Genomic DNA, 26,637 nt, shown 5'->3' on the forward strand with positions numbered 1-26,637 from the left:
CAATCAGGGGATGGAGCCGCGATAGTGAGTTACTGTGTCATTCAGGACATTTCACCCCATTTTTAGAGCATCAAATAATTAAGTAAAACCAACTTACTGAAAAAAATTAAAACACTTGAGAAATAGCAAAATGACAGAAACCATCCTTGGAAATTAGTTAAGTTTGTACCATCTATTTACATGAACGAGGTGGGTCTTATGAGCTGCACTGCAGTCAGCCACCATGTGGAGATTGAGACACTTTAGTTTCATATTTGTGGAGCATCATGTCGTCCACCTTTAAACAGTCTAAAGCAATATGATTGGAATTGATGGATTAAGAGATATCCTGATGTTCAGTCCCTGCTGTTTGGTTCAAAAGCACACAATCCTTTGAGCTCACTATCATTTTAATCTCTTACCACTTTCAGATTGTCTACACTGAATTCAAAAGTAATATTGGATACCACAATATCAGACCAATATGTCACATGTAACGTTTCTAACTTTCTCGCCTCTGTAAGCAGAGTATTATTGACCAACTGTTGACCTGTGTCGATTAATACATTTTTTAACATAATAAGACACTGTTCACATAAAATTAACATTTCTATAGGAACAAATTACTTGTGTCCATAGAGTAGTGTACCTTTCTGTTGTGAGACATTTGTGTTTTATGCAGGAAGTGAATGCCAATGTTGATTTCTATTTACTTCTTTCCACTCCAGGTTGCTTTTACTATCTTATTCGACCTGGAGGCTCTTTTGAAGATCTGGTGTCTGGGCTTCACTGGCTACATCAGCTCTTCTCTGCACAAATTTGAATCTCTGCTGGTGGTGGGCACCACGCTGCACATCTACCCTGACCTCTACCACTCCCAGTTTACCTACTTTCAGGTATTGATGCACGTACAACACTCTTAAGCACTTGTTTGATTGCATGAATATACATGAGGCTCGCCCACACTTGAAGAACAGAAGCTGTGACTCACTTTGTGACCTGTATTCCCTGTGACCATGCATTAATGAGTACAAATCAATCACATCACTGGTCTGGATTTAAAACCAACCATCTGTTTATTAAAAATGCTCATACTCCGCCGTTCAGAAAGTCGAATTTTGTAACATTTTCAGTCTGGACACAGATCTCAGTGAAAATAGTTGCAGGCCGCTGGTTTGATTTGAATGATATTGATCGGACGTCTGAGGCTGAATGGGCAGCTCTCACTCCCGGTATGTGATGCAGAGAGCTGGGAAAACGCTAATCCTCTTTCGGCTGGAAGTGATTCATTTGACGTCACCATAGAAGTATCCAGTCTAGGTGGATTTCATTATATCTGTCTGGGAATTAAGTTGTTGCCTAAAAGTTTGCATGTGTGTGACATAAAATCTGACAGTTTAAGTCAACTAATTACATGATGACCCATGTGGGATGCCATGCCTTGTAAGTATGGCACCATGTCCCACATTGAACCCTCTCACCTTCTTGTATGTCTTATAATGTATGTGTTGATGATCTCTGCAGACAGTTGAAAGGACTTCTTGATGGATCTCTAATGAGCCTTGTCCACACAAGCTGCCACACGTGTGCAAAGCTTATGTTCAAACACATGTAAACATACAAACACACAAACTGTAGCAGCAGTCAGCCGACTTCCTGTTCTTTTCAGTTCAACCAATATTCCAATTGTAATTTAAATTTGTTCAAACAAGTTACATTTCATGGCTGTTGTCTACCAGTCATATCTGCAAGTTAAATCGTACTTAATGCTCCTTGTATCAATATTGTGGTATCCAGACAAACATGTTTTGTGTGTTCCCCTTCATTATTATTCTAACTGGTAAAGTAAGTGCATTGTGATGAATCAAAAGAACATAAGAACATTCTCACTGACATGATGACATTCTTTGGTATTATTTAAACCACTTTTTTACACATCAGTAAATACAAACATGCTCATATTGGTTATTAGATGTTTATCTCCATATCATCGGATTGTGCTCTTCACTCATTCTCCTTGCTGATATTATTTCCTTGGAGGTAATCTTATTTTAAACTGGTGACATTTAGTCACAAATGATTAACCCTAAGGCTCAGCACTGGAATCAGAATTTTGTCCTTGCCATAGGGAAAGAGAAGAAGCTAAGCAATCATTGATTGTGTCTGTTTTTTTATTTAGTTATATCCAACCACAGCTAAAGGTTAGCCTCACCAATTGTGTTTCGGATTCGACAAAATGTCACATGCATTAGAGCCCTACAGCTCTGACACACTCGGCAGAGTGATTTTTAATCAGCCAATGGAAGCCACCTTGACACTTCTCTCTGTGTGTTCAGAATTGCAATGACTTCAGTAGCAGCATGACTTAACAGTTCAGTCAAATTATTCATTCAGAGAGCCTGCAAATTGAATAATTTTTCAATATTTCTGGAGGGGATGCACCAATCGCATTTTTAGTTATCGGTATCTGGTCAATATGGGTTTAAAATGCCAGTTTGAATCCTTGTGACTACATCAGTTTGACACATGCAATTTTATTTTCAAAGTTTTGTTAGAAGCTGGAGCCAAAAGCAAACACTTACCGCACAGCTATAGAAACAAAATATTTTTTAATGGTTTATCATTAGTAGTAAAAACACAATCTTCTTTGTGAACAAAACAAGGTTTGATTCATCAGTGCGATGACACTACAGGACTGTCTCAGAAAATTAGAATATTGTGATAAAGTTCTTTATTTTCTGTAATGCAATTAAAAAAACAAAAATGTCATGCATTCTGGATTCATTACAAATCAACTGAAATATTGCAAGCCTTTTATTCTTTTAATATTGCTGATTATGGCTTACAGCTTAAGAAAACTCAAATATCCTATCTCTAAATATTAGAATATCATGAAAAAGTATACTAGTAGGGTATTCAACTAATCACTTGAATCGTCTAATTAACTCGAAACACCTGCAAGGGTTTCCTGAGCCTTGAAAAACACTCAGCTTGGTTCAGTAAACTAAATCACAAGTATGGGGAAGACTGCTGATCTGACTGCTGTCCAGAGGACCATCATTGACACCCTCCATCAGGAGGGTAAGACACAAAAAGACATTTCTCAAAGAGCAAGCTGTTCACAGAGTGCAGTTTCAAAGCACATCCACAAAAAGTCTGTTGGAAGGGGGAAATGTGGCAGGAAACGCTGCACAACCAAGAGAGATGACCGCAGCCTTAACCGCATTGTGAAGAAGGGTCGCTTCCAGAATTTGGGGGAGCTTCAAAGACAGTGGACTGAAGCTGGAGTCCAGGTATCAAAAGCCACTGTTCACAGACGTGTCCGGGAAATGGGCTACAATAGCCGTATTCCCATGGTCAAGCCACTTCTGAACTCAAGACAACGGAAGAAGCGTCTGACTTGGGCTATGGAAAAGAAGCACTGGGCAGTTGCAGAGTGGTCCAAAGTCCTCTTTTCAGACGAAAGCAAGTGTTGTATTTCATTTGGAAGTCAAGGCGCCAGAGTCTGGAGAAAGGCTGGAGAGGAGCAAAATCCAAGTTGCTTGAAATCCAGTGTGAAGTTCCCACAGTCAGTGATGGTTTGGGGAGCCATGTCAGCTGCTGGTGTTGGTCCACTGTGTTTCATCAAGTCCAGAGTAAATGCAGCTGTGTACCAAGAGATTTTAGAGCACTACATGCTTCCGTCTGCTGAAAAGCTCTATGGAGATGAGGATTTCATTTTCCAGCATGATCTGGCACCTGCCCACAGTGCCAAAACCACCAGTAACTGGTGTACTGACCATGGCATTACTGTCCTCGATTGGCCTGCCAATTCCCCTGACCTGAACCCCATAGAGAATTTGTGGGGTATTATGAAGAAGAAGCTGAAAGACACCAGACCAAACAATGCAAATGAGCTAAAGGCCGCTGTTGAAGCATCCTGGGCATCCATAAACCCTAAGCAATGCCACAGGCTGATTGCCTCCATGCCCCGCCGCATTGATGCAGTTATCCGTGCAAAAGGATTCCCAACCAAGTACTGAGTGCATTAATGGACATTTTCAAATGTTTGATTTTGTTTTGCTGTTATAAATCTTTTTTTTACTTGGTCTGAGGAAATATTCTAATTTTTTGAGATAGGATTTTTGAGTTTTCTTAAGCTGTAAGCCATAATCAGCAATATTAAAAGAATAAAAGGCTTGCAATATTTCAGTTGATTTGTAATGAATCCAGAATGCATGACATTTTTGTTTTTTTAATTGCATTACAGAAAATAAAGAACTTTATCACAATATTCTAATTTTCTGAGACAGTCCTGTATGTTGTTTATTGTGTGCTTCCCCTTGTGCTCGGGCCCTGAGCCTGACCTGCGCTTGTGAAACAAGTTACTTGTTTTTCAAATCACGTCTAAGTGATAATATTCAAGATTGTTTATTTACATGCCTGTTTTTTAGGAATCAAATCAGCTTTTCCTTAGAAAAAAAGATTAGAAAATAAGTATTTATTGTTTTGTTTCTTTTCTACTGTATCTGATGTGGAAAAGAATGATCCCAATGGTATCTTTCCATATATTATCGTTGCATGGAGTAATGTCGTTTTAAGGTTAAAACAAAAAGGATCTATATCAGATCAAGTATCAATGACCACGGGGGTAGGCATTATAGCTCTGGGATTTCCACAGCAGGACCTCAAACTGTCCCACTGACATCCTGAAGTATGACTGGAACCGGGATCACGATAAAGCCTCGGCTCCTTCTATTAGGCAGCGGCTCTTTCTTTTTCTTTCTCCATCTTTTATAATGGAAATTTCTTTCATCTTTTGTCAAATGAGGACAAGATCACTGGATGATACTGAATTCATAATTTTTATTCCTGCGGAATGAGCAACTGCAAATCCTTCCAGACATCATATTGAAAAACTTTGAATTGCTGCCGGTAAGACTAGTTTCGATGAGAAATATAACCCTGTTGTGTAAAGGCCTATAGGATTGTGACAAAAAGAAAGATAAGCAAATAATAGGTTTTTCCGGTATGGCCTTGTGTACTCTGTGAACTCTTTGCCTCAGAGCTGCATGTTCTAAAATCGATCGTGGTCATCATGGTCTGTCAGGAGTAGAAGGTAGAGTGTTCCCATCCCATCTGTCATCATGCTGTGAGTGTTATTACTGTATTTGTGTACCGTGGGTTCCCTCTCAGCCCAGTAGCAAGTGTTGTCTTTTTATTTATTTTTTTCACAGTTCATTGGGAGACCAGGAATAGCCATTCATTTGGATTTGAGATGGATTCTAATGAAAAAGCTTTGGGGCGTCACAGTGTGGAGCTCAATCATTAACCACTCACGGATCCCTGATCAAGATGCATTACCTTTTGGGGAGCGTTGTCACCACAAGCAATTTAGGGACTGTAGCCTGTTGACAGAGCACAGTATCACTGGGTCATGATCAATGTTCTCTCCTTTAAAATCAATTTCTCATCAATATGCTGCTATGTTTGCCTCTATAACTTTAAACTCCCATTCAAATTTACCACCTCTTCCTTCCTTTGGTCTGGACTCTTCTGCTCTAAAGCCCAAAATGTGAAACGTATATGTCACCCAAACGGCAACTTTACAGTAGACGTGCTTTTCTTCTCCCTCAGGTGCTACGTGTGGTGCGTTTGATCAAGATTTCCCCGGCGCTGGAGGACTTTGTTTATAAGATCTTTGGTCCGGGTAAAAAGCTCGGCAGCCTGGTGGTGTTCACAGCCAGCCTTCTCATCGTCATGTCAGCCATCAGCCTGCAGATGTTCTGCTTCGTGGAGGAGCTGGACCGTTTCACCACGTTCCCCAGGGTGAGGAACCTCTCACACTCACCCCATCGTCAGGAGAGCAATATCAATACTGTCATTAAGAACAATGAATGTGGTCTATTTCCTGAAAACTTCTTTGGGGATTATCATAGCTTATATTTTAGTTTCTTTTTTTTATAGTTTTTGTATGGGAATTTCAAATAAACTTTGACCAAATGAGAAACGAGTACTCATAATTCATGTCTCTGGTCACAAACGATTGATTTATTGAACAAATTCTTTTCAATCTTCCATCAAGTGTCGAAGCAAATTCTGCTTTTATCAATTTGATGTGATAGTCATTCTGTAATATTGTATTTAGCTGCTTTCAGCACATTTTCCCAAAATCTCAGAGTGAGCCCAGGTGAGAGTAGAATAGTTTGGAAGAAAAATTGGAGTCAAACATGTAGAATACATAGACAAATATGTAAACTTGGGAAAACGATTCAAGAGCATCGCATTTTCTGAAGCACAGTTTACGTCCTGTCTCCTTCAAGCTCTACCCAGATGCAACTGTTCACCTAAATGGTCCTGGAATATATTTGTTGTTGTGAACGCATATGACCCAGACAATATGGCGCATGTGGCCTTCATATGTGATTGGCCTTTTTTTTAAGTCAGTATTATACAGAGCTTCTTGTGAGTGGCAGACATCAACATATTATTCCTTATAGCCCTTCTAGTGTTTTTATTCTTACTTAATTTAGTTAGGATTGATTTCTTACCCCTGATGCAGTACAGTTCATATTAAAATGAAGCCTTTTCACTCGACCTCTGCAATCCCTCCTGACCTCATTTTGAAAAGTATTGTTTTCAAACACACCCTGGTGAGAAAATGCCTCAATTTTGAAACACTTTTTTCTCAGGGGAACCATAAAATGTAATTCCAATTTCCAGGTGCATGTAGTTTATTAGATGCATCAAATAAAATCCATACGAGCGACTCCAGAGGGACACCCCAGAAAACCAATGGGGAGGTCTCCAGATGTTGATGATGGGTCGCATGATAGGTCGGCAGATGTGGAACCCCCTTTGATTTCAAAGTGCTCATGAGCTCCTTTCTCTCTCATTAGCCACATCTTTCCCTTCTCGCTTTTTTTTCTGTACCCTTCCGACACATACTGAACTGAGGCACAGCGGGACATGAAGGGTTGCTCATAAACAGATGCCGCTTGCATGCTGGGATACGCTCTCTCTCTTTCCCCATAATGCTTGTGCCCCACACACACTCACGTACGCACACAGACTCTCAGGCATCGCAACTAATGATGTTCAAAGGTCTCCCCTGTGGGCAGACCTGTTGCTGGGTTTATCTTTGTCTGTGTTGACTGGGACATGTGAGCCGATTGGGTGGGGGGGGGGCTGCTGTCTGGAGGTGAGGTTCTAAGGAGGATGTCCAGAAGTGACACTTGACCCCAGGGGGCCACCGTGTTGCAGCTGGCTGCTCACTACACCTTCATGTGACCTCTACCGAGTAGATGAGCGGGCGGAGGAGCAGGGTAGATAAAGAGGTTTCTGTCTGCTCTCTTGCTCCTCCTGGTTTGTGTTTAACAATCTCACAGTTAAAAGCTTAAGAGTAAGACGGTCAGAAGGAGGTACCGTGCATTACCTGTGTGCTATTTGCTTCCCTGTGAAAAGCACATTTCAAATATCAAATCTGCATAATTCCCTCTGTCCTTCTCCGTCTTCCTTTCCCTCACTGCACTTGCCGTCTGCCTTTTGTCTCTCTCACTTTCTGTCTCTCCTCTTGTGCTTTACTCCCTGTAGGCGTTCATGTCCATGTTTCAGATCTTAACCCAGGAGGGCTGGGTAGATGTCATGGACCAGACTCTCGTAGCAGTGGGTCACATGTGGGCTCCGGTCGTGGCAATTTACTTCATCCTCTACCATCTGTTCGCCACCCTGGTGAGGAACTCAGAGTGCTGCTTTAAATGTCGAAATCAGAATAGAGTCTCTTTCCTTTTGGGTTTAGAACTTAGTAAGTTTGCCATATTGTTCCATTCAAACAAGATCTACTAGTCAGGTCAGTAAGTTGGAGAAAAATAAGTGACAAAAGGATACATGAATTGTTTTCTTAATGCATTCCCCCTCCCACCCACCCACCCACCCCTTCAGTGTTCTCTCAAGTGGTACATCTGATCACAGACTTGCAGGCGTAATAAGTGCTGACATTTCAGTGTTCGGCCCTCTCGTAAGGGGGGGCATTCAGACAGCACATACAGGCTCAGGATGACTCACACCTTCAGTCCAGACAGACAGGAAGTCTTCGAGGACAGGACAAAGCAAATACAATTACGGAGCAGACTCTGTACTTTTGAAATTGTCTTTATTCGTGTTATTTGTTATGACGGCGATAATGACATCAACGTGTTACGGCGTGCTCGTGCAGCGCTAATGCTCTCGTGCACTTCCTCTCCGTGCATTTTTAGATCCTGCTCAGTCTTTTTGTGGCTGTTATTTTGGACAATCTGGAGCTGGATGAAGACCTGAAGAAACTCAAACAGGTAGGACGCTTTGGTAAATGATGCAGAATTGATATGCTCTCATAAGTAATAGTGATTTGTAATAGATTGATTGCTAACAATTCATATATCATATATTATGCAGTGTGAAGAATCAAAAATAAATATCTGGTAGATTTGTGGTGTCTTTGAGTTAGTGAATACTTTATGCAGCAGGGTTACATCTTTAAATCTCAGTTTTCCACTGCATAATTTCAATTTCAGCCCAGTCAGTGATAGTAAGTACTAAGATTTTTTTTATGCTGTAGCTGACTGTACTGGTTTTATGTTGCGGCAGATTGGCCTGAAGTGAAACCCGATCCAAGGCCGAATTTTCACCTGAGAAAGTAGAGTTTAGAAAAGTAAAGTGTGATGAAAAAGGTACCCAGAGGCTTCATGTTTTTTCTGGATTGAAAATCATGAAGGGGTTTTCAGAGAGAAAACCTGTGCCAAGGAAAATGCCCTCTCTCACCATGTTAAAGGAAGTGGGGGAGGGGGATTCTGGATTTGCGCGTTTGTCCAACTCCACTCGAACATTGAGTAAGTTCTTCCTTGGGTTACAACATGTATTGAATAATCCTGCAGATGGACTGAGGTATTACAAATAATTCACATTAATGACAGTTGAACAAGTGGTTTGTAGTGTCTGACATGTTCTTATTATTATTAAGGAAGACGACTGGCAATATTGCATAAAATTCATCCACAGCAGACTACAGGGAACAAAGTTAGCACTGGGGCTCAGTCGTCAAAGTGTTAAAGTGTTAAATGCAGCAAGTGATCCTGTGTTTTACCATGTATTTATATATGAATACCACTAACAACCTTGCAAACTTGATTTTATCTTTCATGATATTCCATTTGGGCAAATGGGAATTGTTTGTTGCCTTGAACAGGATGTTTAAATCCAAAACAGCCGACAGGACAAGAGAATGTAGGATACCAAAGTTACATTTTAAATGCAGCATTTATTTCAATATGATGCTGTGAACAGTCTCATCAAGAACAATCCATTTCTTGGTATTATTCTTTTTTGTTTTTATATCCAACATATTTCAAATAAGTAGTTGGTGTTATTCAAATAGTAAGCAACTGTTGGTACACAGCATGGACACCTAGTGCATGCATTCCTCTAGAATTTGGAAGTGTACATTAGATTTGATTTATGTAGTTGCTTGTTTCCTTAAGTACCACAGTAAGTGTGAAACCTCTTATTTCTACATATTAAAAATGTTAATAATGATATTGAAAGAGCAAAACATGAAAGTACACATGCAACCAAATATAAAACATTTCATCTCCCTGTTGGCTTAAACACAAAACACTTTCTGTTTCTACCCTGGAAAGAGTCGCAGGATTGATTTATGAAACCACAGGACTTTGACTAATTTCTTAATTCTCACCTTTTTGGGGCTTTCTCTAGAGGATAGAGTAAGTTGGCAATTAGCTTGAAAAAAGGCAAAAACCCTGTTGTGTGAAAAAGCTGGCACTTAACACACAAACACAACCAAGGCCAGGCTTCTAATCACTGCACAGAGGGTGAACTTTAATAAGCAGTTTCTGTCATCAGATGCAATTGGAGTGAAGCCGCAGACTAACCTCTATGAGGAAATTGCATTTTGAGTAACGGACAGAAATGGTTCAAATTAAAGCCCCTGGTCAGTTTCTGTTTCTATTTATACCCATATAATACTGTTTAATAGATAAACTGAACCGTGAGCTCACCAACATGAACAGGTTCGCGGCACACACGCCCACGTTACCGCTTCACGCCACGTGCGCTCGTCGCTGGGAGGTCTCAGCTCCACTGGACAGGTTATTTCCCACCTACAGCTGAGTGATTAGGTGCATTGACTGTAAAATTGCCTATTTTTCAAACGCTTCAATCAGGGTTACAGGGCCTGACTATAAATAGAGCGTCGGTGGTGATCACCCTCTCACACGAGAATGCTTCTCTAAACATGGCAAAAGCCCAATCACATGTCCAACCTTTCAATGAGAGGTACACACGTGGGCTGCAAGAGATGAGAAACCAATTACCGTGTCTGTGATGAATCATTTCTGCCTGCTGTTTGATAAATGGCTTCATTGAGTTGGCAATGTTTGTTGTCAATATGACTAGTGTCCTCTGCAAAAAGAAAACCATGCACAGAAATATAGTTTTACATGTTGATACTCAGCTCATAAACGGTTGTTTCTGTGAGTGTGTGTATGGAATCAATCACAATTTAGAGGGAGAGCTTGACAAGCCACAGCGATGTGTGTTCCTGTTCCCTGCAGGGACAGTTTTAATTCTTTTTGCTTCACAGTCGGCCGAGCACACAGACAGTCGCTGCGTTCATACTATTTGGAAAATAATGGAACAACAAATTGAATCTGGGTAAACTATTCAATGAGTAAATTCATGCAAATTGCATAATATTTGTTTTAGTTTAATTTGAAGTTAAATAAGGGATTTGGTTGTGTGGGTTTTCAGTTGAAAGGGAGAGGATGTTGAATCTAAGCTGACAATACAGGGGCTGTGTATGCAGGTACATTGTTAGTGGTGTAATTAGAGGCTTTTATTCGCTAAACTGAAAAAAAGTACAGTTGACACATTGAATTAATTCCATGAAAGTAAAATTAGCAGCTTGGGAAACTGCTGTTTTTGAGGTGATGGTTGATTTTCCAAACCTCTCATTTCCTTTCATGCTCCACACGTGTCAGAAAAATCAGTTGCAAACATGTCAGCTCCCGTTAGACGCCATTGTGTTTTGCTGCCATCCATGAAAGACCTCAGGCTGACAGTACGTGCATGGTTGCAGGTGTGCATGTGTGTCTTCAGTGTGTACGTGTCACATTAATATGAAAATTCAAATGTTCAGTCAAGCTTTGCGCGATAAGACCCACCTGCACAACACAATCATACCTGATAATGGTGCGATGTCCTTCAAATTATTTCTCCTTGTAGAGTATGAGGGAAGGTGAATGCCGAGGTCATGTGTTATGTCTGGTTAATCATATTGTCGTCATACAATAGTGTCTGTTGCAACTTTTAATGCATTTTGGCATTCCAGCTTCCTCTCCTGAACCATTCAAGCTGTATAATACAAAGGCAATGTTGTCCAGGCAGCCAAAAGTTTGACCCATCTTGGGAAGTCATTTTACTTTCAAGTAACAAAGGTCAGCAGCCTCCTATTTAAACAGTCCTACAAGTCATTATAAACAAAGAAATACACCTTAGAGGCCAGATAGTCTGTTTGGCTGCTGGAACATGAAGAGACATCTTAGGAGAGAACAACGGATGCTGTTAACAACAGTGACTGCGACAGACTGCAACATAAACGTAAAACTTCCCTGTAAAACTTAAACAGCTTTTACCTTGAGTTTCTGCTTAATGAAGTTTGCGGCAATACATCTCAAACTCCCACACATTCACTTTAATCTGCTCCATTATTGCCTATATTGTGCTCAGCGGAGCATTAATGACGCAGATCAGAATGGATGGCGGGGTTACCAGGCAACACATCTTGGTCGTCATCATGTCGTCAGCAGCGCAGGTTTCATTCCCACTTGTCTTTCCATGCTACTTTTCCTTGATTGCCCAACTACTGTCCGCCCATGTTGCTGATTTGAGGATGCTATCATCAGGAAGGCATGTAGCTCACAGACTTCAGGGGAACGACCAGCATGTGTCAACCCTCGACAGACCATTTGTCTCAATTTGTTTTTTTTCAGTGTTTCAGGCTTGAAATCTCAGAATAAGCACAGAGCCTTGTGGGTAATCACACTGCATCAAGCAGATCAGCGTTAACGTGCTCTGCTGTAAGTTCTGGAGGCTTTAATGTTGTGTGACGTGTATCGGTTCTGAATCTTTGCATTGGGATCACCGCCTGAGGAGGAATGGAGCAATTACAGTTATTTCCTTTTAGCACAACAACAACAGTACAACACAAACCCACACACACACACACATCTGCACACACACTCACGTCACAACACACACGCGCAAGGAGTGAATAGTGATAACCATTGAAGTGAGAGTAAGCAGGGCTGCAGCTGATGAACAACTGGTTTATTCCTCCACACTGATGAGCAAAGGAGGGAAGAAGTGTCAGGCATGTGTTAATCACACACACACACACACACACACACACACACACACACACACACACACACACACACACACACACACACACTAGTGTATGCTCTACTCATCAATGTTAATTTGGATAATGCGTTTATTGCGTGAAATTAGGTTTCCGGGAAATCTTTAATGAAATGATGCCTGGGACAAGAGAAAGTTAGACAGCAGTGGAAAACAGAAGTGAGGGGAAGATGTTGGAGCCCCAAAACACACAAACACACACACACACACACACACACACACACACACACACACACACAAACACACACACACACACACACACACACACACCACCCTCCAAGGTGTGGAACTTAGCTCTGCTCATGAATCAAATTCAAACTGAGCTCTTTTTTAACATATTTTAACTAAATTAGTGAGTATTATTATTATAGATTATACACAAACATGTAGATCTGTAGAGTGGAATACTATTTTAAGGTGACATTTTCACTTGCTTCTGTTGATCCTTTTTTCTTTAAGATAAATATTTTTTTTGTATACAACCATCTTAGTTGATAATCACAGAGCCACAGACATCTGAAATGTCAACTGCTAAGAACACACGCCTTTATTTTCAATCAGTGGCAAACGGCAACATTGAAATATGACTTTATCTATTGGACGTTGTTGCAGGTTGTTATTGTTGTGCCTTCATCTATGGTGTCACAGGTCGGTGGGCTCTGTGATTGGGGAGACTGATGGCCCATCTCCATTTAACAAATCATCCCTGCCTGCAGAGCACTGTCTGTGGGAGGGGGAGGTGCAGGGAGAAGGGAAAAATCTGCGCCGCTAGATATCAACCAAATAGAAAAAGGTGTTTACCCCTAAGGGCAGGAATGATGATGATAATGTGTGCGTATGAGTTGTCAGCAGTGGTAAATCTGTGGTAAATGCATTTTTGCATCTCTGTGTTTGTGTGAAAGTGGAAATGTGTGCAATCAAACAGCTCCTCGGGCCAGGTAGATGAGTCATGAGGAAAACATGTGGGAAATCGTTGAATAGGAGCAAGTAGAAAGGTAGAGAGCGAGAAAAGCTACATTTCCTTAATTTGCCGTCTTTTTACCAAACATAGACAAATCGTGGCATATGCAACCATTGTTTTAATTGTCTTTGCACATTCAAGCAGGAGCAATACACATTGGGGATATAGATTGTGGTTTAAAGTAGTACTTATTATTTTTCCCTGGCTAATTCAGTTTTTGCACAATCTATCGTCTGATGGCAAACTAGCCTCTGGGGGCAACGGGCAATATTTTGGAGCTTCCGGTGCAGACAGGCTGTTTTGTGTCTCCACATAAATCTATAATTCTCCACACAAAATACAAACAGCCATAGTTTTTGTATGTGTTTTATGGTCCAAACAACTTTTTGGGTTAATCTCTATTAACTTCTGTCAGGATAAGAATGCCATGGAAACGGAAACCAGAAAGCTTTGTTCATATAGATTAGTTTGCCCCGACCTGCCCTTTCACCATCAGCGTGCACAGCGATGAAGACACATGCAAACCAATCTGGGTTATGGCTGATTATTTTAAAGAAATCCAATATGAGGAAGGAGCAAAGGACGCAGGCAGAGAGAGGGAGTCTAGGAGAGAGTGTCTAGGCTGCAGTGACAGTGCAGGGGCAGGCAGGGACAGACCAACTGAGCCAGTGAAGAAGAAAAAGTAGAATATACACTCATCATGGATGATTGTGGCTTTAAGCCTCGTGTTAAGTTTTGTTTAAAATGCAAATATGGATCGTTTTGACAAATCAAGGACCACTTCTACCTCAGAGTGTCTCTCACAGTCCTTTTTGTGAAGACCTTGATAAAACAAATCAACTTTCAAATTCAGCAAATGCTCACACATATTTCAGTATGATATCAGGTTATGTTATAGCGGTATCGGAATCCAGTATCGTTTGAGTTATATGCAAGAAGGAAAACATCAAATCAGATACATTTCCCACTCATTTCCATATTTATATTATTTCCCGGCCTCATATGCAAGCAGATCCATTCATGTGGGTGTGCCCAGTAGCCTCTTGCCTCTTTGAGCTGGGCCCACAATGGCCTTCAGATAGCATTTACCTTTTCTTACGCTTGAGAATAATTGTTGGGGTAAATATTAGATTTCCAGATAATCTGATTGTGTGATTTTAGGAATTTCTTAATGAAAAAGCAGACTGTTGTGATGTTATTTTTTTTCTAAGTTTTATTCGACAAATTTGTGTGTATTTGTGTCTCTCTCTATGTACTGTGGAAGTCTGTATGTGGGCATTACTTGTGGTCTGATGGATGACGATGATGATGATGGATTACTACTTTGTCATATCCCAAATATATGAACAGTTTAACAGATATTTGTGAGGCTCACCACCATGTGTACATCCTCAAATAAACACTGTGGGGAGTTCCGCAGGCCGAGTGTGGCACAGAGGTAATCAGATCGCCGCCCCCATGCGTGTCGGGCTCGTCAAAGTCGGCGTGGAGAGAAGCATGGCAGCGACAGTGTGTGATCGTCGACCGGGTAGCGTCTGTCTTCCTGTTCCACATTTGTCAGCTGAACGGAGCTCGATGTGGCGTAGATCAAACGGGAGAAGGGGGGGGGGGGGCGAGGGAGGTGGAGTGAGTGACGGAGGTGGAAGGAGAGATAAACAGTGGGAGCGAAGGAAGAGGAAGGAGAGCAAGATTAAAGGTTGTTTGCTTGGGGTGTAAATGATGTTTAGGACGAGTGGTCACTGGTCCACAGCTGTGACGGGAACATACATTGTCACCGTGGCAACAGAGACACGATAAGGGCTCTTCTCTCCAAATAACATCCGATCCGTCTCATTACCTCGATGTGCGTACAATGCACTACGGGGTGGTGCGTGTGCCTGTGGGCTTTCTGACGACTGTTTGGTCTGTGCTTTGGCCATTTTGTTTCGAAATGCCATCGACATTGAACGCAGATTTTGTTAAGGAGGAATTAGTTTGATCAAATGTGTTATGGAGCGATTGTGTCGTGGCTCTCCACCAAGGATTTCATTATTTATAAATTAGACTAAAAGCCTGTCCTCCACTTGGGTGATTTATGGATAAAAGGACTTTTGAGGATTTAGTGAAAGAGAAGAAAGGCGAGGGAGACGGAGGGAGGAGGGAATAAAAAAGCGCTCCCCTTTGAGAATCCCATTATAATGTGTTCTTATCTTTTAAATGTCACCTTCAGTTTTCTATTGGAAGGCACTCAAGGCACGGTGCCCCTGCCATGTTCTGAGACTAGCATGAACACGCATGCACAACAATTACATAAATGTTTTTTGAAGATGTATTACTGCCTTCAAATCTGTTATTTATTTAATGCCTTTTTTAATATCGTTACTTTTGTTTGTCTAAACATGGCTGCAATCATATATTTCCTCTCAGGTTTTTCCTTAATGTTTATGTTACAAACCAAAGAATGCAAATGAAAGCTTATAAATTCCTAAATAAGGAATGTTTATCAGCCAATAAAAACAATTTGGAATTTTTGCAAAGTGAATTTCCCAGTTTGTTTTTAACAAAACAGCTCAAACAGCACAGAACCTTAGTTTAAAGATTCCTGTATGTATTAGGCAGTATTTTGATAGGATAGAAAGTATTTTTTATTTGTAATTATTTAGAATATAGTTTATGGTCAAAAAAATCTAGCTTCAATCATATTTCGTTTTCATTGATAACAACACTTAAAGAATCATTGTGAATCTTTGAAATACTTTTTATTTTTTTAAATTTTACTCCCTTATATTGGTGTTTTAGAGAATGCTACATATTGCTCATGATCTAGTATTTAGCATTTTAGCCTTTATTGTTTGAGCGAAGTAAAGGCAGGAAACATGGGGAGGAGGATTAGAATAACGTGAAACTAAGATTTCCCACCAGGGCTGTTGCATTTGTATGAGTCTTAACCACTAATCTGCCAGTTATGGCCTCACCAACACCACCGTGAAAGAAAGACACTGAAGCCAGTGGCTCACAGCTGGATGCTTTGTAGGTTTGGATATTAAGATAATGGTACTTGCAGTTGTTTTGGGTGTTGGAGGTAGCTATTAGAGGTTTATGGGCTGTGTGGATTTACAGCAGCTCCACAGCATGGGTCATTACCCAGCTAATGAGAGGAGAGGGTGACCCTGCTAACTCGCTCTCAGTTCCTTCCACCCCTGGGTATTACAGCTGGACTGGCCCAAGGCCAGGGGAACCCAACCAGGACTTAATTGAATGTGAAATGAAAATAGGTTAGCATGTATGACACAGACCACACAGTTAGATTTCCACACACAGCATTCCTTTCAGCATTTCTATCAACACAGATCATTGATGTGATTGTTGAAAGAGAAACGTTGCATACACAGTTTTTCTGATCCAGTGCAGATTAATATGGACCATACTGAATGTTCAGATATGCACAAAGTAAAGTTGTGTTGCACCATGATCACAGATACACACATTCTCTCACATGCACGACTGTTGCTGGTCAATGGCAGCCTCTGATATCTGAATGGTAAAATGGAGATGAGTGTACTTACATCCTCGCAGGCACTCAAGTGTGTGGGCAGCAGTGTTGTAGGCAGCTGCTCATCAGTTCCCCATTGTTCTGTTGCTTACTCTGTGTTTGCCCGCCTCTGAGGCACTTTCCCTGCACCAATCAGAGAGTTTAGAGGGAGTGCACTGTGGGAAAACCAGTATCCTCATGCCTTTCAGAACCTCCGACAAGTGCCTGTGATTCTTTATGAGGTCTTAGGCTAAATTTCTCAAAGGAGCAGAATGCTGACGAAAGACTTTATCTGCGGTTTTCTGTACTTTCATGTCAGTGATTTTCAAGGTGTTTACTTGTAGTTGGGGGATCAGTCGTTAAATGGATGTTCAAATGTTCAAGCAACCCAGTGTTGTTATTTATTTTTATCTTAAATTAACAGATTTAAATCAGTTTGAAGGTACACTTACTTAAAATGGAGCGAGTGACCTTTCTGTCATTCCCACATTCCTGTCCAGAGCATGAAATAAAGCTGATGGTTATGAAGGGATTTACTTCTTTGCCCCTACAAAAGAAGAACCCTTTAACTTAATTTAAATACTTTTACCTCCAGCGGATTTTCACCCCTTACTGTATCAGATTCTTCACCCCATTGTCTGAACTGTAGCTCTGACCAAATGTGGTCTAATGCTAATGGTCAGCATTAGTTCTATTTCGTCCCTTGCAGCCTTGGTCAGGAAAGCTGCGGAAATCCCAGCCGGAAAGCTCCCCAGCTCAGCCGAGCCTGAAATTGGCTTGAATGGAGTGGGAAGCAGTCGCAGGTCACCTGAATGGGTCCACTGTTACACTGCACTATACACTAAATCTCATCTGAGCCAAGCAAGGCAGTAATTTTGTATTTATCAATAGGGTTGCAAAGGGGCGGAAAGTTTCCGGTAAATTTCCGGAAACTTTCCGTAAACTTTCCATGGGAAGTTTAGCTCGGGAATTTTGGGAATTTTGAAAAAAAAAAAAATACGCAGATTAAACGCTGAGCAATATAAACACCATTCAAAACTCTATTTTAAAGATGTATGGAATGTTGAGTTTCAACCCTCCACTGTGCATTCTTCCATCACATGCACAGATAACTCCCAGCATCCTTCACTCTACAGCAGGGCTATTGAGGCCTGCTGTAGTGTGCAGGACTAGTCAGGTAAGTTTTGATGATATTACTGGGGAAAATATATTAGCATGCTGATTGAGGATTGTTCATCTAGTTTCCATTCATTTATCCATCAATTGCTAAATATGTTTACAGACGATTCCAATTGTTTGGCTAACTATTTATATCTCTGGCATTGCATTAGCGTTTTTTTACAAACTTTTTTCTCATCTTATTCTACAGAACAATGCCACGTGCACTCTCATGTGTGGAGACATTTCACCCCATCCAATGTAGAAGGAAAGGCTGTGTACATTTGCAAATACTGTGCAAAGACCTATGTTAAGAATGACAGCGATGCAGAAGCATATAGTCAAGTGCCCAAAGTTTCCTCAGGGCTCAAATCAGCCTATGACAAAACAAAATGTTTATATTTATGTTTGTATATGACAAGGTAAATACAGTTAGTATAAATTACCCACAACATTTCCCGTTTATTCCCGTTAATTCCCGTATATTCCCGTATATTCCCGTTAATTCCCATGGAAAGTTTCCAACTTTGAATATTCCCCGAATTTTGCAACCCTATTTATCAACCACTGACTGTGACACAAAGGGAAACAGATTTTTTTTTCCTTAGCACACACCTACACTTATGCACTTACTGCATGTGATTGTCACACCCACACACATTACTGGTTAAAACACCTGCATTTTTACTTTTTTCCATATTATGTTGTTACTGGAATTTACACTGTGTAATAGCAAACTAGAAGTCTAGAATAAATAAATGAAAACAAAAAAGAATCACAAAAACATACTCTCAGTTAAGATTAAGATACATGTATTTGTCCCAAACACATGCACAGACATGCACAAGCACACTCATGCAATTGTAGGGGAATTTAACCTCTGCTTTTAACCCATCTGGTGCAGGACACACAGAGCAGTGGGCAGCCATGTACGGCGCCCGGGGAGCAAGGTGCCTTGCTCAGGGGCACTAGACAGGGTAGGGAGAATTTTTGGACAGATCAATCCAGGTTCGTCTTTTTGTCGTTTCTCCGTGGAGTTGAACCAGAGACGAACCAGAGACCTTTTCTGCCCATAGTCCAAGTTTCTGCCACTAGTCCACCGCCTTCACTGGTTATCACTGTTCACAAATGTTTGACATATTCAGAAGAAGACAATTCTTACAGCAAGGGAAATAAAACATTGTAAATCCACATTCTGTATTGGAAGATTGACGACATGACAGCCCTCCATGTTGATGAAGGACACATGGACCAAACAGAAATGTGGTGAAACGTCATGATTGACAGCTGAGACTTATTAACGATTGCTCGAGTGCATGTATCTACAGGACTTTGATACCGTGGCTCCACTCTATGATCATTTCTGCACAGACTCCAAATGACGTCCAATGTGCAAGATGGTGGCATTCAGTCTGAAGCCTGTGCTGCTCCTACATCAGTCTTTGCCAATTTCTTATACTTGTCTTCTAGTATTTTAGGTCAGAAATATATGTGAAAACCAAACATTTGGCTAAAAGACACTAAAATGCTCCGATTGTAGTGATGAACCCAAGGGAAGCCTTCATCTGATCTTACTGGCAAATGCTCCTGAGCTTGCATCAGTGATTGATTTATTGATCCGACACACTGACTAAAGACTGAAGGCCCAGTGGTTTAAAGTTAATGGCGATCTATGGCTACTACTGACTCACCAAGTGAACAGCCTTACATTGTGGCAGTAATTAGGAACCTATTTGTTTTATTCTGTTTTATATTTCTTGACCTCCTGGACTTTAATTAGCATGAACAAACTAGTCTCAGTGATCCACCCTGGGTTGAACTCCGATCTGTTTACCCAGAATGCATTGAGGGCAAAGTTAGTGCAATTCTTTGCTTATTCCGCAGCCGTAGCAGTGAGTCCCCAGACGCAGCATTTAAATAAATAAACAGATGAATCGAAGTCCATGAGTAAGCGTGGCTCACTCGCACTAAACTAGTCTGTTTATGAGAACAGATTTTGACAACAATTCTTTTTGAATGTGTGAGTCTGTTCCTGTTCCTGTTGCTGCGACTGTTTTCTCCTTCCTCCTTTTGGGAAAAGAGACAAGAGCGAGTTCAGTCAGGGACGGAGGCAATGAGCAGAATCTGAAGCTGGAGCGGTTTCGTATAAATAGATGTGGAAAGATGTTCACTCTGATGGTGGAGAGCAAACTCAGTGAGAGGTGGAGATGAACACAGGGAGCCACAAAGGACTAGACAGCAGGGAAAGTTTCGCTGTAATGGGATACTGCTGCAGATAAGGGTGTAAAGCTAAACTGTACATCTCGCTGAGTTTGCCCGATTGATTAGGACCTCTGGGAACCGTAGGGTCCATATTAATTCTGCACTATATATGTGTGTGGGTGCTTGCTCGTGAATTTCCGTGTAGTGTGTTTTTGCCTCAGCATCCAAATGTACAGGTACTATTTGAGATGACCGCAGCACTTTACAGTTAAGTTTCACCTAGAGAACTGCAGCACAAGAAAGAAACTCACATTTCTGCTCAACACATTTTTTCAGTGTAAAAAGTTAATCCCACTTTTCTGTCTCTAATCATACCCAAGTTTTGTGTCATTATTATTTTCCCGTGCATGTACTTCTGCCGACCTCCCTCTTTAGCTTCTTTCACTCTCTGTTTCTGCTGCTGTCTATCCTATCTTTCTATCCTGGGAGTCAGAATATAGGCATTATTCCATCTTCACAGCACGTCAGTCACCGCTCACCCACTCGGGGCGAAAAAGAAACTCCCACACTATAGTCTGCTAGAAAAAGGAAAAGGATAGGCAGGTTTCTGTTCCCTCCTTTGTCAGGTCTCTCTCTGTTATCCCTCCAAAAAACGTGAGGCTGTGCCCGTCACGCGGTCACTCAGAAATACCAAAACGCATGAGCACAAAGGAGGGAGGTTCTCATCGGCCAAACACTGGGACTGACGGAGACGCTTCCACCGATCCCAGTCAATATGTTTCACAGAAGTTGTCTGCTCAGAATGATAAGCTGCCATTCACCGTGGCACCAGAGGCAGCACACTTGCAATCTGCAATGCATCAGAGGTTATCTCCGGGCGCCCAGACAGAGAATACCTGCAAGGGAATTTCAATCAGCCCCCTGCCTTATGTAATTAAATGGAAAATAATTGGTTTCTTTCCTTTGTCATCTTTTTATTTCGCCGGCCTATGCCACAGTGCTTAGGCCAGCACACATGTACCTTATTCTCACTGTCCCCACCTTTTCTTTTGTCCATGAACCACTCCAAAGTAATGTCTTTTTTTTTTTTTTCTTTTGTTGCGTTCTCCATTCTTTTCTGAAAGTAAGTGGGAACTCATCGTAAATGTGCTTGTCTGTGCTATATGTGGTGTGTGTGTCCCTGTGTGTGTGGTAAGTAAGAGTGTTGCTGCCATCATCAGGCAGAACAGTAAAGCTGCACTCATGACACTGAGGCAAAGCATCTGAATTTCCCAGTTTCCTCCGACATTACCCGGCTTAGTCTCCAACTTCATGCAGCTCACACTCGCCATCCCAAATCTCCCCCCAACAAACTCAAGTGAACTGTGTCCTTCTTTCCCTGTGTGTCGTATTTATTACTCTTCTTCATTCCCATCCAAGTTTACCACTTTCCCGCTCTGTGCCTGAACCGTCTCTCTCCTTCTCTGCGTCAGCTCAAGCAAAGCGAAGCCAATGCCGACACCAAAGAGAAGCTCCCTCTTCGCCTCAGGATCTTTGAGAAGTTCCCCAACAGACCTCAGATGGTGAAGATCTCCAAGCTCCCCTCTGACTTCACGGTGCCCAGAATCAGGTACTGGGGGGGATTTATAATTCTTGAATCTCTTTTTATGCTTTGATTCGTTTGGTTTATCCTGCAAATGCAAATTCTATGAAAACAGACTGATGATAAAAAAAAGCAAGTGTTCAATAAGTCATGCAGACCAGATTTCAAATGTCAGTATTTTTACAGCAGAAGATGAAGTGAGTCATTAGAATTCGTAGAAACATCCAATGTGTCTGAACAGACCTACACGTGCTCGAACCCCATCACCAGAAAATCATGTTTTCCACCTCGTCCGTTTGTTTGTTGGTTGGTTTGTGTGTTTGTTTGTTGTAAAGCAAGATTACACAAAAACAGCTGAACAGATTCCCACGGAACTCAGTGGAAGAATGAGGTATAGATCAGGAGAGAAGCCATTGAATTTTGGTGCAGATCAGTGTGTGGGGGGGCTCTTTACGTGTTTTAACCTAGTGAGATTTGACATTTCCACCAATTTCTCAGGGAATCATTTGTGGATCTTGATGAAAAAAAATCTGTCACGATTAGGGAACTGATATGAGTGTATGAAATTTGGTGAAATCTTGGTACTGAGAAGTGTGACATTTTCTATGACACAAATTTATAATCAAAACAAATGCCAGACTTGATCCTAGAAGCTGGTAACGGATTATATCCTGCTTGGCGGCCTTTTGTATCTCATGCAGTGTTTTTTTAACCAGGAGAGCTTAACTGTGTCCAGCAAAGACCTCATAATCAATTTTATCATTTAGTTGCTGATTAGTGCACAGCTGGCTTCTCTGCTCTCCCAGAACCCCCCCCTCCTCGGCACATCTGCTGAGCTGCAGCAGCAACTTCTTCCAGAGACGCACTTTTCAGCTGAGATGGTTTTAAGATACACTGCACCTTCATGATTATTCTTGAATCTTTAAACGGGTGGATTTCCTCACTTGGGATCCTCGCATTCAAATAAGTCCGTGTGTGTTGTCTGTGTGCACTCCAGGGAGAGTTTTATGAAGCAGTTCATTGATCGGCAGCAGCAGGACACCAGCTGTTTGTTCCGGCGTCTTCCCTCCGCTTCCTCCTCCTCCTGCGACCACTCCAAACGCTCAGCCATCGAAGACAACAAGTACATCGACCAAAAGGTACTCGTACACGCGTTCTTTGACTCACTCTCTCTCTTTTACACTCACACACACAAAGGGGATATGGAGATAATAACCCTCTCTCACATTGTTGATAAACCATAGCAAGAATGAATGCAGTCGCAGCAGAAACTTGTACTTAACAAGCTCCCGGCTAATGTGCTCTTTCCATGTGCTCTCTCTCTGTCTCTTTTAGCTCCGCAGGTCAATATTTAGTATCCGAGCTCGTAACCTCCTGGAAAAAGAAACCACCATCAATAAAATCCTGCGGTAAGACACATCTTCACCCTCCCCCCCGGATAGAAAGAGATGTGGTGCTGGTGATTTACAGGTCAAAAGACATGTAGATTACAATGTCAGTTACCAACATATCGGGATATACATTATAAAGAGAAGATTTGCAATCATTCTTAAGATTCCCAAATGTAATTGAGGCTTGATACTTTACGGTTATACCATGAACTTGATTATATATCAAAGCACGAAGCTTTTAACAAGAAAGTCATTCTGATCAATTTTGGAGGATCAACAAACTGCAAACTACCTAAAGGTGTGATATCCACTGGAACCCAACCAATATGGGGCTGGAAAAGCACTGGGCCTCATAAAAGTACTGAACATTTTCAGATACCAGAATATTGTCCTGTATATGTATAAGCTTATGATAAATAAAAGTGATTGAGTCTTAAACCACAAACCCTTTTTGTGAATAGCTATAACTAAATTGAAAACAAAAATAAGGAAGTGTTACAACATTCTCCTAAATATCTAAAAAAAAGTAATCCTGTCCACTTTCAACCCTGACGTGCTGATGTCTTGACCTGCAACTTTAATCTCCACCTTTGGGTGTTTGCGTTCTTTTATTAATCTAGAGATCATAAGCTTTTGGATCTACACCTTCCTCGGAGACCACAGCTAGATTTGTTTAATATGCCTCATCCGCAGTCATGAAAACAACTCAGTCTTTGTGTGGGTGAAACCAATAATGTTTGTGCATATGAGATGTAGCTCTGCAGTAACGGCACTCTGCTATTGTTAGTGGTTCCTTCTTTTTCACACAGACTCACACGAAGACACACACGCACAGACACACACAGACCCACTTCAGACTCATTTACTTTCGCAATGAAGTAAACGGATAATTTGCCGTTCGGCACGGCAAAGCTGGCACTCAGTGGTGATTAGACCGCCGGCACCGTGTCCAAACCGGCTCTCACCCCTGCTCACATCCACCTTATTCTGTCAGTCAGAGAGACAGACAGCGTATCAGTAGTCGTAACACGATCTGTCTGCTCTGCCGTCGTCCACACGAACACACAGATTCACATTTTTTAGTCGTCGTTATGGATCACGATCAGAAAATAATGTGTTGGTCTTGTTTTTTTCCAGGGCTTGTACCAGACAGCGTATGCTAAGTGGATCTTTGGAGGGGCAGCCGGCCAAAGAACGCTCCATCCTCAGTGTCCAGCATCACATTCGGCAAGAGCGCAGGTCTGTCAGCACACAGGCACGCACGCACACACAGACACACACACACACACTCGTATGCAGAAATGCAAGCGAGGGCAATACACCTGTGCTGCACCTGTGTGGTACCTCCAGGCATTTTATCACAAAATCTTCTATTTATCTGCAGATCACTGAGACATGGTTCTACAAGTCAGAGGATCAGCCGCGGGAAATCGCTGGAGACTCTCACCCAGGACGTGAGCACACACACACACACACACACACACACACACACACACACACACACACATTGATATTGCAGTGCACAAATTGAGTCCTTGGATGTTCATGGAAAAGCTCAAATATGATTAAACTTCATGTATTTCTGAAACATTTCTCAAAATATGTAAGAACAATTCAAAATACTGGAGGAAATAATGCAAAGCAAATGTTATTGTCTCTTCTCTTACGCAGCACTCCAGCACGGTGCGCTACCGGAATGCCCAGAGAGAGGACAGTGAGATCAAGATGATCCAAGAAAAGAAAGAACAAGCAGAGATGAAGAGGTATTCATTCACAAAAAAATCACACAATAGAAAGAAAGAGACATGTTTGTTAACGTCCAGTCACTTTTGGCGCTTTGCTGTATTAACTGGTGTTTGTCCCGGGTCTGTGCGTGTTGTGCTCAGGAAAGTCCAGGAGGAGGAACTGAGAGAAAACCATCCGTACTTTGATAAGCCTCTCTTCATTGTGGGTCGAGAACATCGCTTCCGGAACTTTTGCAGGATGATTGTTCGAGCTCGCTTCAATGCGTAAGATCAGCCACATATACATTGACACTCTGTGTGTGGTCTTATTGTATTGTTCTTAGGGTTCATTAGGCAAATGTTTTCAGCTATAACATGACAATTTAACACTTCATGTTTACGCATCTATGATTAAAAGCAGTTAATTTATATTTGAAATAAAAGTTTTTTCTCACAAGCCAAACTCACGTATCATATTTTCTGCAGCTCCAGAAAGTGTGTGCTGTGTCTTGCTTTGTCCAAATGCTGACAGTTGATTTTATTTGTATGAATTCATATCCAGATCCAAAACTGACCCCATCACAGGAGCAGTGAAGAACACCAAATACCACCAGCTGTAGTAAGTGTGATGAATTATTGATTCCTCTCCTCTCTACTGATCTGTTTGCTCTACAGCCGTGGAATACTTATTAATTCTGTATCTTATTACCTGCCTGCTGTGCCTCCTTAAAACTGTGGTGAGGAATGAGAAATACTCTGATGAAGAGCTTCTGAAATAGATTTCTCATCTTTATGCAACCGGATCGTCTGGATTCAGCCCAGCATAGATTCTGGTTATTAAAGTGAGAGGCAGTGCTTTGTATCAGATACTGTCGGAAACTGGGGATTTCGACTGACATCACGTCGTAGAAATGAACGGGTTGCTCACACACACACACACACACACACAAAGATGTATTCATTCCCACTTTATGATATCTGTCCTCACGTATCCTCTCCGTCTCTTTATCTTTTCTCATCTTCTTGAGGAAAGATAAAGAGACGGAGCAAAATAAGAGCTTTTGCTAGTTTGCAAACCAAGTATCCTCCTAGACTAACCTACTTTTTGTCTTTGTAACTCTGTGTGTGTGTGTGTGTGTCTGTGTGTGTCTGTGTGTGTCCTTCCAGTGATCTCCTGGGCCTGGTCACCTATTTGGACTGGGTGATGATCGTAGTCACCATCTGCTCCTGCATCTCCATGATGTTTGAGTCCCCCTTCACCAGGGTCATGCACGTGCCCACGTTGCAGGTATTAAATGAAACCTTTGCGTGAACTGGGCGAGCATTGACATCAATGTACCGATGTTTAAAGACCATTATGTGTGTTTCAGATTGGGGAATACGTGTTTGTGATATTCATGAGCATCGAGCTCAACCTGAAGATCATGGCCGACGGCTTGTTCTTCACCCCCACAGCCGTCATCAGAGACTTCGGAGGAGTCATGGACATTTTCATCTACCTTGTGAGAAATGCCATCCAGTCTCAAGTCTGGTTCATTTAATTACAAAGTGATATGATCATAATGGATGAATCTTACTGGAAAACCCCTTCAAGGATTTGTCTTATTGTAACAGTCTCCAGTGATTGGATAGCTTCATTCAGTTGAATGGCTTCACTGTCATCAATGTATCTATTT

General features: G+C 41.5%; 1 protein-coding gene across 1 annotated transcript in view; it reads left to right on the forward strand.

The window, feature by feature from the left end:
- nalcn (sodium leak channel, non-selective) overlaps positions 1 to 26,637 on the forward strand; it is a 61,468-nt gene that overhangs the window by 24,497 nt on the left and 10,334 nt on the right. Inside the window, exons 12-25 of the mRNA XM_061088791.1 lie at positions 708 to 875; positions 5,596 to 5,787; positions 7,552 to 7,689; positions 8,214 to 8,288; positions 21,737 to 21,873; positions 22,844 to 22,985; positions 23,182 to 23,255; positions 24,375 to 24,476; positions 24,622 to 24,691; positions 24,909 to 25,000; positions 25,124 to 25,246; positions 25,524 to 25,580; positions 26,129 to 26,249; positions 26,332 to 26,463. Of these exons, the coding sequence (XP_060944774.1) occupies positions 708 to 875; positions 5,596 to 5,787; positions 7,552 to 7,689; positions 8,214 to 8,288; positions 21,737 to 21,873; positions 22,844 to 22,985; positions 23,182 to 23,255; positions 24,375 to 24,476; positions 24,622 to 24,691; positions 24,909 to 25,000; positions 25,124 to 25,246; positions 25,524 to 25,580; positions 26,129 to 26,249; positions 26,332 to 26,463 (1,623 nt within the window). The remainder of the gene's footprint in view (positions 1 to 707; positions 876 to 5,595; positions 5,788 to 7,551; positions 7,690 to 8,213; positions 8,289 to 21,736; positions 21,874 to 22,843; positions 22,986 to 23,181; positions 23,256 to 24,374; positions 24,477 to 24,621; positions 24,692 to 24,908; positions 25,001 to 25,123; positions 25,247 to 25,523; positions 25,581 to 26,128; positions 26,250 to 26,331; positions 26,464 to 26,637) is intronic.

The sequence above is a fragment of the Limanda limanda genome, chromosome 16 (genome assembly GCF_963576545.1).
Source record: "Limanda limanda chromosome 16, fLimLim1.1, whole genome shotgun sequence".
NCBI classification, from domain to species: Eukaryota; Metazoa; Chordata; class Actinopteri; order Pleuronectiformes; family Pleuronectidae; genus Limanda; species Limanda limanda.